Source organism: Emys orbicularis, chromosome 10, assembly GCF_028017835.1.
Source record: "Emys orbicularis isolate rEmyOrb1 chromosome 10, rEmyOrb1.hap1, whole genome shotgun sequence".
Taxonomy (NCBI): Eukaryota; Metazoa; Chordata; order Testudines; family Emydidae; genus Emys; species Emys orbicularis.
The window spans coordinates 2,860,945-2,875,735 of record NC_088692.1 but is presented as its reverse complement, the minus strand read 5'-3'; the positions used below and the strand labels follow the sequence as shown (position 1 = coordinate 2,875,735).

Genomic DNA, 14,791 nt, shown 5'->3' with positions numbered 1-14,791 from the left:
CTGCTTTACATACAAGGAGGAGGGGAAAAAATCATTTTTCTTAACCTCTGAGGATAGGACAAGAAGCAATTGGCTTAAATTGCAGCTAGGGAGGTTTAGGTTGGACATTAGGAAAACCACCCTGACAGTTAGGAAGTTTAAGCACTGGAATAACTTGCTAAGGGAAGTTGTGGAATCTCCATCACTGGAGATTTTTAAGAGCAGGTTGGACAAACACCTGTCAGGGATGGTCTAGATCAGGGGTAGGCAACCTTTCAGAAGTGGTGTGCTGAGTCTTCATTTATTCACTCTAATTTAAGGTTTCGCGTGCCGGTAATACATTTTAACGTTTTTAGAAAGTCTCTTTCTATAAGTCTATATTATATAACTAAACTATTGTATGTAAAGTAAACAAGGTTTTCAAAATGTTTAAGAAGCGTCATTTACAATTAAATTAAAATGCTGATCTTATGCCACCAGCCTGCTCAGCTCGCTGCCAGCCTGGGGTTCTGTTCACCTAGGCCGGCGTGGGCTGAGCAGGGCCTATGGCTGGGACCCCCAGACCTGGGGGGGGGGGGGGGTGTTTCAGGGGTCAGGGCAGAGGGCTGGGGGTGTGGGAGGGGTGCAGGGCAGAAGGCTGTGTGTGGGGGTTCAAGGGTCAGGGCAGAGGGATGGGGGTGCAGGGCAGAAGGCTGGGGTGCTCGGCTCGTGGGAGTGCTCCCAGCCCCCTGCCCTGAGCGGCTCATGCAGGGGGCTGGAAGGGATATGCCCTGTTCCACCCTCTTCCCCCAGGCTCCGTCCCTACCTCTCTCTGCCTCCTCTATGGAGCTGTGTGCAGGCTGTCGCTCTTCCCCCTCCCCCTCGCAGGGACGGAGAGGAGGAGGGGCAGGAAAGCACCACACTGGGGGAAGAAGCGGGGGAGGGGGGAAGCTTGGCTGCCCCAGAACCAAGCTTCTGCCTCCTGCCCCCACAGGGGAGAGCGGTGGGCAGGGGGCTGGGGGCCAGGACCGAAGCAGGGAGCTGCATGCCACTCAAAATCAGCACACATGCTGTAGGTTGCCGACCCCTGGTCTAGATAATACTTAGTCCTGCCGTGAGTGCAGGGGACTGGATGACCCCTTGAGATCCCTTCCAGTCCTTTGATTCTGTCTCTCTTGCATAGTCTATGAAAGATACACCAATTGAGCTCTCAGCCATACTTTCCCTGGTTGAGTAATTAATAGGCACCAGGCCTCAGATGTAGCCACTTTAAAGAGTAGCAGTTAAAGCTCAGCATTGAAGTCCTGTTGTGTTTTCAATGGATCACAACAATGCAAGGAGAAGTTAGTTATATTTGGATACTGGAATAAATAGGCCTTCAAATGACGAGAGAGAATCCTTTAATTTTATAAATGCTCACTCAACTGATGAATCCAAACAGATGTTCAAAATTCTTTCAAAATTCAACCAATTTAAATGAAAGCATAAACATTTCCACCGTTTCACCTTGAAACAGTTATGAATTTCACATAAAAAGCAGGTATGGTTAATACACATAACTATGACATACAGATAATGGTCAGTACTTAAAGTAGCAATAAAATGGTTAAAGATACAGTAAGTTTCTTTCTACGATATGACAGTCCTTCAAGGCACTGAAATACATCCACAGTTTTGACAGGTGACTGATAACCAGCAGTCACCACCAGCACTCTGGCATTTTTTGGTTCATACTTTAACAAAAGTCTGCAGCAAGTCAGTGAGGGAAAGTCTCTTGCAAGGCATCTCCTTTTTAATAGAATGTCTAAGAACTAGGAACAAAAGTAACAGTGACATTAAGTAGGTTATTTCCATACATGCACAAATAGTAACTGATGCACTGCTTTTTATTCTTTTGGGGGTTCTGCTAATGCATGGGTATTAGCAGCAATTAAGCTTCCTATGTAAATTTCCACAGTAATCAACTCTTCCCATCCAGGATTTTTGAAACCACTGTCAAGACACAGATCATTAAACTTCTTCTGTATGGTTAAATTGCCTTACATGTAAGTAGAGCCTTCAGACAGTTCCGCCATATCTTCAAAAAAGCTTTTCACTGTTAGGTCTTGATTTGCTACTTTTCCATGTGGACAGAAAGGTTTTTTAAAAAGTTTTGGAGTATTTGGTTTCTTTTACAGAGCAGTGCTTTCTGTATCATTGTCAACATTAAGCATTAGATGGTTGTGCAATTCCTTGCTTGCAGACTCTGTAGGAAGCTCTGAAGAGAGGCGCCTAAGTGGTTCTTGAACATTGGAATTGGAGTCTACAAAAAAAGCAGAAAAATGTAAAGTGTACAGTGTCTGGACACTCATTAGATCTCAGGTATATTTCCTTATAAACAAAGGGAAAGGAACAGATCCAGATAGGACAACAGTTTAACAGAGGCTTTGCAAGTTCAGGGCCTGCATATGCACACACAAGCCACTTCAGAAAAATGGAATGAGGTTTGGGTAGCTCCTCCCAGCCACCCCCCATCATTGTCACCTGCCTGACAGAAACAAGCTAAAAAAAGAACTGAACATTTCAGTGTCAAACTACACTGCCTTGTAAGATCCCCAGCTTCTGCTGTAGACACCCACTCTGGAGGAAACCAGAATAAATTTTGCATCTATAAAGAGTATTAGTCAAATATCTCCCCATTACTTGTTAAGTAACAAACATGTATGATATCCAGGGGAGGTGTCTATTACAGGTAGAAGAAGAAGAAATTATTTAAAATCAACACAAATGGTCCCAAGAAAGGGTTGGGTTCAGCTTCTTTCCCCTGGCCAGGTAGGGAACATCTTGTAGTTTGTGTTTGATCACTGACGGGAGAGTTTTGTTCTGGCCCTTTCTGGTAGAAGTATCTAGAAAGTGACAGAGGGGCTCTCAATCTTGCAGTTCTGGTGGTGTTAGGAACAGGGCAGAAAGCCAGGAAGAACAGCTAACCATTTGAATGAAAGCTTTCACCTCAGTGTTTCGGAAAGTAACCAAGTGTTCATAATATGCCACATACACTTCAGCTTCTCGAGACACAGATCAGTTATTTATTCCTCTGGCTCGAAGAGGCAATTTTAAACCCCCTTGAAGAGCTCAAAGATACAAACACTAAGCCTCAAACAGAAACAATGGGTAAGTATTATTCGTTTTACAAATGCATAAATGGAAGATCTGGGCCCAGGGATTGTCAGTGGCAGGGGTGGAATTAGAATTTAGGAGGAGAACTCCTGCTCCTTCCCCACTTTAGCAACAAATCAAATTTATGTAAATCTTTGCTCAAGGGTGGTAGGAAAAAACGGCCTGGAAAATCCAAGTGACTGCAGTGATGTTGCTGTCTTTGTAGGTGGAGTCCCTGAATCAATACCTCAAAGGCCCTATGTGGATAGCTTTTTGCAGAACGCTTAATCAGGTCCTTACCACATGAAGTCATAAGATCCCATGGCCCTTTCTGTAATAGGATTCCAATTTACATAACTTTCATCTTACTTAAATTCACTGTGTAGATTCAACCAGTAAGTTATGCATTTCCTTCTCTAATTTTTGTACTATGGTGTTGTGAGAAAAAACCCAAAACATACACCATCCATAAAGTGGCTGAATTTCAGCGATAAGTGAAATTGTACCTTTTTAATCCTTAATTCCAAAGCTCCTAAACTGTTAGGAATAAGGATAATAAAGGTACAATAAAAACCTTCCAGATTTTAGAACAAGCAGCATGGTAAACAAAGATCTATTTTGGTGAACCACCACTAAAAAAAAAAGTTAGATTTCTTCTTGTTTCCAGGGTAGAGCAAAACTAATTTTTGTTTAATACTGAAATAAAGAGATTACAATTTTAAGAACTTCAAAAAAAAGTATTAAAGGAACTTTGAAGACTTAGTAACTCATACACGTTCTTATACTGCCATCACCACAAGCATTACATACTAGACTCAAATGCCAGTAAAGAGACAAGGTGGATGATGTAATATCTTTTATTGGACCAACTTCTGTTGGTGAGAGAGACAAGCTTTTGAGCTACACAGAGGTCTTCTTTCCCACACCTGAAGAAGAGCTCTGTGTAGCTTGAAAGCATCTTTCACCAACAAAAGTTGGTTCAATGAAAGATATTATCTAACCCATCTTGTCTCTCATATCCTGGAACCAATACGTTTACAACACTGCAAGTTACAATTAAAGACATTCCAAATCCATCTTAGTATTTTATACCTTTTAAAATTCAGACTGCAGGGATGAACAAAGTTTTTTTTAAATGGCAGGGGCCTTGGAAGCATTTACACACTTAGCATCTTACACTTTCTACAAATTTAGTACTATTGACTTTGCACTAGTGGTTTAGTATTCCAAGAGCTTTTTTGCAGAATCATGTTAGACTGTGTCGTAACCTCCAGGGGAAGGCATGGGACAGGAGCGCTCCTCATCACTACTTCATTGTGAAGGATGGACTAGAAAAGGGAGGGTGACCGTTAACAGGAGGATAATGGGGTAAGATTTTTTTTTGCTACAACAGAAAAACAATAGTAAAAAGGCACAGCTGCTTCAAATACAACACAGAATAGAGAGAAAACCCATTTGTTATGATTCCCATTCAATAAAAAAGTAAAATAAGACATGAGACATTAGTGGTGCAAAACATGAACTACATTCTAGTCTTGAATGCATTTAGTATTTGTTAAATTTAGGGCAAGCATAAAATAGAAGAGCCATTCTTTTTGCATGCTATATTAATCAGAATGTAAGCAAGCGGCGTTATGGTGACAGGTTAGTAGTGGGCATTAGTGCACATTCAGTCATGAACTAGCAATATCTTTGGCCAATCAAATGCCTTTTCCTTACCATTAAACTTTCCAATTTCAGTTCACATTGAATAATGCAGGTCAAACATCTAGATTGTTTAATAAAATTTTCAATTAGCATTTAGAGCTAATTACTTTACAACCATTAACAAGATTTGAAGACTTACTCAAATCTAAAGCAGGACTAAGGAGTTGGTATAACAAACACCCTGCAGCTTTTCAGGGGTTACAGTTCAAATGTCAGACATTTATTGCTAGTTTTAATTGGGAGTTCGACAGTTTCAGCTTGTGAGAGTCTGGTTTTCCCTAGTATGCTATTTATTGTTAAGCATAAAGTTAAAAGACAGCCTATATACACATGGATCAGTTAAAAATATTTCACAACGGACCCAATTCATGAAAGCTACAGTAGCCCAGTGGTCTTTAAAATAAGTGCTTTTAAGGTGCACCTGTAATAAGAGTAACTGCTCCGTAACTTTTTAGTATGATGTTGGGTGTTAGGTTAAGGATGAAATTTTATCTTCCACCATAGTCTGTATGATTGTCTCTTTAGTCTCCAAACAGTGGATGATCCTATCCTAGTGTGGCTTGCAAGGGGTAAACCTGAGCATTGAGATTCAGCCTTTTCTCCAAATTCCCTAGCTTCCAGGAGATTTCTTGAATGTATTTGTTAGATTTAATATAGAATCCAATAATATAAACACTCCTGCTTTTCCCTAGTCATGTAATAATGCCAGTAAAGTTCTTGTACTATTGCTTACATCAGCCACTATCTGGCTGGTTTGCTAAAGCTTGCTCACTAAAGATTAAATTACTTTAGTACTTGTGGCCTTAAACTTTTCCAGTCTGACACTGTACAAATGGCATCATTTGAGATACAGTTGGCAGAATCAGCCCCTGGATACATTAAGGAAATATATGGATCAAATCAAACACTTTAGTTCTGCTTAAAGAGGCTTCTTTTACTAAACAAATGGAATTTCCCAGCACAGACTTGCAGGAGTGTTGTATGGTTACTGATATAGCCACACCTCTCAGCTGCACAGATTGCTGTACTCTGTTGTGATTAAATGATTATTCAAATGAGGCAATGTTACAACAGATAAGTAAATTCCTGTATTCTGAATGGCTATTATCCAAAGAGGAGGGATTTGCCTAATGACATGGCTATTCCTAAATAACCCTACGGGATTGACCTGACTAATAAAACTCAGTTTTTAGCTGTTTGCCAGCAACAAAGCCACTACCTCAGATGAAGCAGGAAACTCCATGTATATGGAAAAATACACCGAACCCCAAACAAAATGAGGTAGTCAAATTGCAGAAACCAACATTTGGGAAAGGAGGCTCAGCCCTTCCTCCCTGCCCTACATGTCAGGGTGGCTCTTATCCCCAGAATAAAACTCACTGTCAAGCATGCTGCAAGAATCCTAGCCCTCAGCATTATTTTCCCAGCTCAATTTGGAAACAGAATTTTGCTGTTATTCTGGAGAGATTAATGTAGCTGACCTGTGAAGAGCGGGAGCGGGATGGAAGAGGACAAAAGATTAAAGCCCTTTTTAAAGCTGTTCACTTTTCAGCAGTTTGACAGCCAGTTTAGTGGTAGTTTCATTTAGAAATTGCAATTACAATTAAGCTTCTCAGTACAATATTAATTTAAGTGCATTGTCTATAAATCCTGTAATAACCACGTCCTGGGGTAATCAACTCAGGTACAAAGAACAAGGAGTACTTGTGGCACCTTAGAGACTAAAATTTATTTGGGCATAAGCTTTCGTGGGCTAAAACCCACTTCATCAGATGCATGGAGTGGAAAATACAGTAGGAAGATATGTGGCCTCAGTTTATTCAGCCCACCATAAATTGTTGCCTCAAAACAGATAGCACCTGTAAGCCATTACATTAGGCAACTGTCAAGTTTCTAAACAACCTATTCTTTGGACAGCTTGTAGTTGAATAGAGACCTGCTGCACCATTAAGGAGGCTCGAGAGCTTATAGAATGCAAGTACAAACATGCCAGAATGCAAAGAGATGCTGCCAGTAGCTTTTCTGCATTGGGGTTTAGTTCATGAACAGTGTGCGCTTTATAGGAGTAAGTTCCAAGCAGTTAAAATCCAAATAATCAAAATCCTAGGGTAAAAGCTGCATTAGAAACAAAATATGAGTGGCTAAGTTTGCCTGTGCTAACTCCCAACTCTTCAGTTTGGCAAAAGTTAACCAAGGAGGGGAACAGACATTTAAAATGGGCACTATCTGTCACTTTAGACTCCAGAAGTGGTAGTTCTGGTAACAGCTGCGTTACGTTTTTAAGTGTTAATTATTTGCATGGTTTTACAAGGTACACTTTGAGGATTCTTTTCAAAAAAGCTTGCAAGTGAATATCAAAATGAAACATGGGTCCTAATGTCTGTTACAAACTGGCTGGCACGTGTAATCATGAGATAGTGCTAATTGGACAAAAGCACACATTTTAAAGCGCATGAACAAAATAAAGCTACAGATAAAAACAGCTGCGCAGGAGCATTTGTAGCTATATTGCAGGGTTTTGATCAGTACAAACCTTATTCGCAGTAACCTTCCCCACCTGTGAAGGCATCATGGGGTAGAGCTATTAGGTAACAGAAGATAGTTTGCATTCCAAACAAAATTAGTCTTTATTCTAGATAGCTGAAGCATCATTGGAAAGGATTGTAACCATTAACAAATCAGCAGATTTAAAAGCATTAGTCTTTTATGTTCATTACCTTTCCGGTTTAAAGTGTTGAAAAAAGTCCGACTTAGCAGGAAGACGTTTCAAAGGCGCTGGTTTTCGTGACTGATGGGTACATTTTTCGTCAAGATTTAAATTCATTATTCCCACCTATCATCTATAAAACGCAGACTCACTGTTCCTGTGGGAGCCTGCAAATAACCACCTTGTGCCCCACGAGGGTCTGTCTCCACTGCAATCAGAGGTGTGACTGCAGCATGTCTAGACATACCCAAAGTGAAGTGTGATCTAACTAGCCTGAACAATAGCAGTGAAGCCACAGCAACACAGACTAGACGTTTGAATAGATTCCCTGGGTCCCCAGACGGGCTGGTCTAGCCCATGTTGCTGCAGCTTCACTGTTATTGTTATTTGCATCTCTGACTGCAGTGGAGACATCCTTGGAGTAGCATGGAATGTTATGCTGCAATACAGAGATGCAGATTTATACCAGGCCATGGTGTTCAAAAACAATTCGTGATTTTGGGTGCCGAATTTGGAACATCTTAATGGGGGCCTGATTTTCACCCTCTGAAAAGTCAGGTCCATTAATATTGTGTCAGGGCTCACAAAGGCACTAGCCACTTCAGAAATCTTGGCTTAGAATATGTGCTTAATGTGTTCTTGGCTAGGCCTCCTCTCACTTCAAAATATTTGCCATTTCTGCAACTGGTGCCTACGTAATGGTGGCTGCCATGATGTGACGAGCTTGGGAAAGCCATTTAAAGTTGAGTCCTATAACAATGCTCTGCTGTCAAGGCTGGAAAACATATTTAGAAAGTAAATCGCATTCATTCTTAGAAGAACAAAAAGTTCTCTCCATGGAAAATGCTGGACCGTTCTCTGCAAAGACTTTGTACACCAGAATATGCAGGTCAAGCATTTTAACAAAATAAAACCAGCAAGTTAATAACTTAACTGAGCTTGCTTTTCGTATTTCACCAAAGAAGGTTCATCAGTATATTTTAACGTGATGTTTACAGCAGTAGACATTCCCCAGCCCCAAAATATATTAACATGCTACAGCATACAAAGAAGAATTCACTTACCAGTTATGATTTTGGAAGCAGTTTGAGTGGGATTTGTAAGAACACTGTCTCCAGATGAATGAGAAACAGGAGGATGAGGTGGTGGGGGAACATTAGGTCGGTTCCGGGGTTTCGGTACTGGCTTTGGTCTCGGTAATGTACCAGTCTGAGGAGGAGAATGAGACTGCGAAGTTTCTTGGGTAGATGACTGCAGCGGAAATAGTGCTGAGCTAGCATCGTGTTTTCCTAAAGGAGGCGTATCAGGTGGCGTTGGAGTCTGAGGAGGAGTACAAGATGGCTGTTCAGGTCCATATTCGCCACTAGGTACAGCAGGCGGAGAAGATACTTGACTATTTAGTTTAGGGTGCAGTGGAGGAGTAGCCTGTGTTGGGGGCTGTGGAGGTGGGTGGTTAGGAGCTTGAATTGGGGAGAGGCTGCTGGAGTATCTCCGAGGTGCAGAAGCCTGGGAAGAGGTGGAAGTCTGGACTGCCCCAGGGTTTGTAGGTTGACCAGGAGGAGAAGGACTTCTTGTGGGTGGTTTTGGAGAGACAGAAGGTAGTTGAGCTGCTGCGATAGAACCATGGTTTCCTGGCTGCCCAGGTGGAGGTTTGGGAGGTGCTGGTGCAGGCTTTTTAACAGCTTTGAGAGACATTGATAAGAATATATTAGTTACTATGTACAGTAGAAATAAGGGAATGAGTAACATTATTTAAAATGCCCAGACGCTTTCCAGTTGAAATTATCCAGGCCTACTACTGTTGTAGTTTCATATTGGTTACCAAGAAATGAAGACAAAGATTATTAATCAGCAAACTCCTGCCTGAGTGATACCACTGTACACTGTTGGCAACATCGCAGTATGCTTCAGACTTGTCCATGGTAGCACACTCAAGTTTAAGTAGGTTTTGGTAAAATACATTGTTGAACTATTTGCTTGAGTGGAAAATTGGTCCATCCAAATAAACCAGGAGTGCAATAACTGACAGCGATCCCAGAAAACAGCTACTTGGGCAAGCACCCAGCTGAGAGAGGTCAATATTTTAACCACAACAATTGTTTAAGAAATGAGTCTAGTCACACTTTGAAAACTGCAAACAAGAACCCAACATACCTCGCCTCACTGCGTGGGGGCTGGGACCAGCAGCATTCTGTGGTTGACTAACACAAAGCTGGTTAGAGCTACTGGATGACTGTGGCTGGTTCTGCATAGTGCTTAAGTGCCCACCATTTCTCACGGGTGGAGGAGTAGTTGAAGCTGCAGTGTCCCTGGGCTTTGAGGTACTGAAAATTTAAAACACCTGAATCAGAAGTTGCTTTTGAAATACCTCTTCCCCCAGATGTACTGCACCAAACTCATGGGCTTACATCAGAAACAGGTAAATTCCAGATACAGGTGTCTGAGTCATGGGAAACAGATTCCTGTACTAAAATGGTATCTGAAGGGATTCGGAGTTACAAGTGAAGTAACGAGACTGTGCATCTCTAGAGCTGCCATGGTCAGCTGTCCACTTCAAGCTTGTCTACACTTGAAACGGTAGAGCGGCACAGCGGCAGCACTTCAGCGTAGACACTACCTATGCCGATGGGAGGGACGGTGTAAATCCACCTCCCCAAGAGGAGATAGCGCTGTCTACACAGGGACTTAGGTCAGCTTTAAAATGCTGCTCCCAGGTGTGGATTTTTCACACACGATGTAATTAAACCAGCCTAATTTTCTAGCGTAGACCAAGTCTTAGTCTTAAGTGGGCCCTGTTGACTACGTTTGATATAGTCTCACCAAAACAATGATCTGGAGTACAAATAAATCTATAGCCAACCTTGCATGATCGCCGGAATACATATCTGCATTAATTACTGTTCTAACACCGACTGTATTCTCTCGGTGTTGAAGAGGAGTCAATACATTTAAGGCTGGTTCATCAGACTCCCAACTTGAACGTTCATGGAAAACACTTGGATTACTCTCAAAAATTCTAACCCCACTTTAAGTCACCATGTGTTTGTGGCTTTAACAACAGAATAACCTCTGTTGCCCCAGCATTGCAGGACATCTCAAATAGCATCTAGTTTGATATACTCAGAGGTGAGATTGGGGAATAAAAGTGGGGATGCTCTGTTAAGCTCTGCCCATACAAGGTCACGTGAGTCACCAGAGTGAGACACCGCTCACATTAGATCATGTAGATATTCAGTGTGCAGGCAGTTCTGAGCTCCTCTGCCTTCTTGGCGTGGCTCCTTGACTGGGGGGAAATGTCTTGAGACAAGACAGCAGCAATATTTTACCACAGTGTAGCTACCCGATACCACCCCCCGGAGTTTAGCTTTTAACTTCCATGTAGTTTGTCAGGGTAGTAACTATAGTGCAAGACTGACATTGAGATACCCATCTTGGTATAACTCCCCTCCACCACTACCACCTTGTGCGCAGTCCGGACGTGTCCAGTGATATCAACACTGGTGATCTGATCTAACACCTCACTGAGCTGAGATAGGCCAAACCCCAGGGCTATTGCTGGGGCAACAGACTCAGACATCTTTGCATTGGTTATGCTTTATTCACATTGGAAGTTTCCCTTGCAATGTAACAGCTACAGACTATTTTAAAGGAGAGCTGAGATTCTGGAGAACGTGACAGTAGCTTCTGATTGAGCCATTGACACACTACAGAACCTCTGACCTAGATATTGCAGCATATCAAACTAGGCCCTGCAGAGAGCGGAGAAGCACTGTAATGCTCTTGGCTCTGAGTGCAGCTGTAGGCAGGACTGGAAAATCCATGCTGAAGCTGCCACTAGGGGGGCACGGTTGAGGCTGCTTCATAAAAGGAGTAGCTTCCTTCTTAAATCATGTATGACCCACGAGCAGCACCAGAGAAGCTGCCATGGGATCTGCTTCTACCAGACAGACCACCACTGAGGTACTTCAGAGGAAGACAGGAGGTTAGTGGGGACCTACGAATGGAGAAAGTACAGAGGGGTGGGGATCTGTATAAAGATCTAGGCATTGAGCAGGGGCGGAGGAAGAGTGAAGCCAGACAACAGGACAGGAAGAGAACCAAGGAGTCTGAATGGTTTGTGTGGAGTGCAGGTTGTGGGGAATGCATTTCCCCCTAATCCATGTCCTTCCTTCCCACACCCTATACTTGCCTCACAATTAAAAAAAAAAAAAAAAAAAAATTAAAATCTATGCCCGATCATTTTTCCTGCATGTTGTACATTCCCCTCCCCAGTCGGTATTGTTAGATTGTAATCTTGAATTTGGAGAGGCTATTGGCTTTTACAAGATCCAACACCATTGAAGAATTCATTAACACTCACGAAACAAGAAAGTTTTTCTTACCTAAATTTATCTACACAAAAGCTATCAGTACATTCTCTTAAAGGCAGAGAACAACCCCTTCTATACAGCTGTACTTCTGAATCCACTAGTACTGTCCTTGATTGCTAATAGCTTGGGTGTAGTTCATGTTTTCAGAGTTAGAGATCTTGGGCATTGTTAATTTAGGAGAGTTAATCCATTATGATCAGATCTGCAAGAATGTCACTTGGGGAACAAAAGTGAAGTAAAGTGCAACAAAGTTACTGATCTGAACCAATCCAACAATGGCACCTGTGGCCTGTTTTACTTTGTGGGAGGTTGCCTAAAAGACTAACCTTCTCCAAACTTCACTTTAAAATGCTTTACCAGCTCTCACTTGGAGGAACCAGGAGAATACCAAAAGCAAAGTGTTACATTAACCCTAGAGGGTGAAAAGGAATGGGCAAATCTATTGTAATTAGTCTCCGGATCAAAATATATAGTGACTAGCAAAAAAGTAAATGATTGCATAGAATTTCAATAGCAGTCAAGTGGTGAAAATCTAATATACCATTATGCTAAAGAAGCTGATGCCAAAGAGTGATAAATTGACTTCTGACTTGCTGTTTAAGGGTTAAGATTAGGTCTGTTCCTTGCTAGCTAACACACTTGCTAATGAAAAGCAAACAAGACATGAATCTAGATCACTTAACAGAAATGACCAAGACAAGACTTACAGGCTTCTAGTATTGCCACTGAGTTTCTTAGTGCTTTCAGCAATAAACTGAGCCTGAGTTTTGAAGATACTTCCAGGATTATGACTTGAAGAGATCAATCAACAGAGGGCAGCTGAGTATACTGATGGAGACTTCTTGAAAATTCTCATGTTGTAAGACAGATTTTATAGTAATTAACTTCAAATTAAAAAGAGAAAGATGCATAATCATCTCTTGTATGGTGCTTTTTATCATACATCTCAAAGCACTTTACAAAAAGGGAATGTATATTCAAGTTGGATGGTAATACCCTGTTGATTAATTTATACTGACAGAGACCAGTTTGTTGCTGAAGCAGCCTGTTAAGCCACTGCCAACAGAAGCCAGACTTCTTACCTGACATCCTCATTTCCTTGACTTTGTAAATGTTCTGCTGTGCCAGCAAAGGGAGCAAAAGTTGCACTTACTGGGCTGGTTTCAGCCACAGAACCCTGTGAATGCTGCTCTGCTACAGGCTGAGCCAGCATGCCAGCCTCAGTAGGTGGAAGTGGTGGCTGGAAAGCTGGGGATGTGTGCTTTCTATTTATAGTGCCACATCTCCGAGGATTCACTTGGAAGTCCACAACCTTGACACCAAAGCTAGAGAGAAGAGAGAGTGAACACACACCATGCAGGCCAACTCCAGATAAATAAAGCCAAAGAGCAATATTGCATGTTATAACTCAGACAGCAACCCATGTTGCTTAGCATGCAAAAAAGCAACAAGGAAAGCTTCACCTTTCTCCATATAACACCACTATTGTTAAGACATGCAACACAACTTGACTTATTCACACAGAAGGGTAAACTAAACATCAGTGGGATGGGCTATTCAATTACAAATTGAAGACACACATTGATGCAAGTGAGATCTGAGTGCTGAGTAATTTTACCACACTGGTAAATATATACAAATTTCCTTAGACACCAGGATATCTTCAGACTTTGTGCATTAGGTGTTTCACAAACTTTTTAAAATGGTATCTTCAAGTCTCCATATAGACTTCAAGATAAACATTTATTTACTAAAGAAAGGCTTATATACATTTGCATGGTTAAAAGCATGAAAAAAGGAAGGAAACTACTACCTTATTTAACTATGGATAAACTGTCATTCCAACATATGCCATTTTAAAAAGCTAACACAGCATGTTCTAGAAATATTTTTTTTGACATGGTTAAAATCCACTAAAACAAGAATGAATGAACCTTGAATTGATTCTCTTTTTCCCCTCCGTCAATACTGTTCACCACATGACAGCAGTAGGGAAATCTAGTATACAGTTGCGATAAATACAATAATTTGCATGTGTCTAACCATAGTTAAAACCAAGGTAACAATTTAACATTTGCATAAGGAGTTAGAACAGCACATCCCTTAAATACTGATATGAAAAACTGATAACAAATGCACTACATGTTATTGTATGGGGGTAAATACAGCACATCTGCCATGGTATACTGTACCATCATCAAATCAGAAGTCTTTTATCATGAAGGCACCAGATAACACCACTTCAGCCTGTGGTTTTAAACAGAAGCCTTGGAACATTCAAAAGTTAAAGCAATAGATACTTTCAAATGTACTTTTATTTTTAATGGATTATTTTGAGACCTAAAATCTCGGAGTTGGGAATATTGTAAACAGAAGCAGTAATTATCTGCTTGGCTTTTATCATGCAGAGAGCATAACTTGAAGTAAATGCCAGTACGTTACCTTTGACCCTTCCTCAGGCTGCAATAATATGAGGGGAAATAAATCACTCACGGGTTATCTAGGAGTATTTCCATAGAATTCCCCTTCTGACCACAATTTTATTTTAAGATGAACTACGAAACATGTTAAATTACAACCTCCTCCGTGGTTGGGAGTTCTCAGTGTGTGCTAATGGCTCTAAAAAAATGACAGGAGCTAAACATACCCTTCCTTCTTCAGCAAATCGCCTTCCATTACAGCCATGCTGACAGGCCTCTTCCTCTCCAGTGTCCCCGACTCAGACTCACTCCCAAGTTGTGAGGAGTGATTGGAATTAGTGGCAGGTAAAGCAACAAATGCTCCAGATACATTAAAATCCACATCTGGATGAAGACAGATAAAGCATTGTAAGACATGTATGTACACAGAAGCAGTGCATCAACATTTTATATTCCTAATTATTTAACAGTGTAGGAATACCATGGAACTAGTA

The 14,791-nt window shown here is 41.3% G+C and overlaps 1 protein-coding gene across 4 annotated transcripts in view; it reads right to left on the bottom strand.

The window, feature by feature from the left end:
* Nucleotides 1-1,348: 1,348 nt before the first annotated feature.
* ARHGAP17 (Rho GTPase activating protein 17) overlaps nucleotides 1,349-14,791 on the bottom strand; it is a 68,871-nt gene continuing 55,428 nt past the window's right edge. Inside the window, exons 16-21 of one of the 4 annotated variants that reach the window (XM_065411800.1) lie at nucleotides 14,525-14,681; nucleotides 12,960-13,202; nucleotides 9,662-9,831; nucleotides 8,572-9,189; nucleotides 7,334-7,381; nucleotides 2,179-2,260 (exon numbers count right to left, since the gene is read on the bottom strand). In XM_065411800.1, the coding sequence (XP_065267872.1) occupies nucleotides 7,335-7,381; nucleotides 8,572-9,189; nucleotides 9,662-9,831; nucleotides 12,960-13,202; nucleotides 14,525-14,681 (1,235 nt within the window). In that variant the 3' untranslated portion in view covers nucleotides 2,179-2,260; nucleotide 7,334. Of the gene's footprint in view, nucleotides 2,261-7,333; nucleotides 7,382-7,803; nucleotides 8,283-8,571; nucleotides 9,190-9,661; nucleotides 9,832-12,959; nucleotides 13,203-14,524; nucleotides 14,682-14,791 lie in introns of those variants that run through there. The other 3 variants (XM_065411802.1, XM_065411799.1, XM_065411801.1) reach the window with 3 other exon arrangements.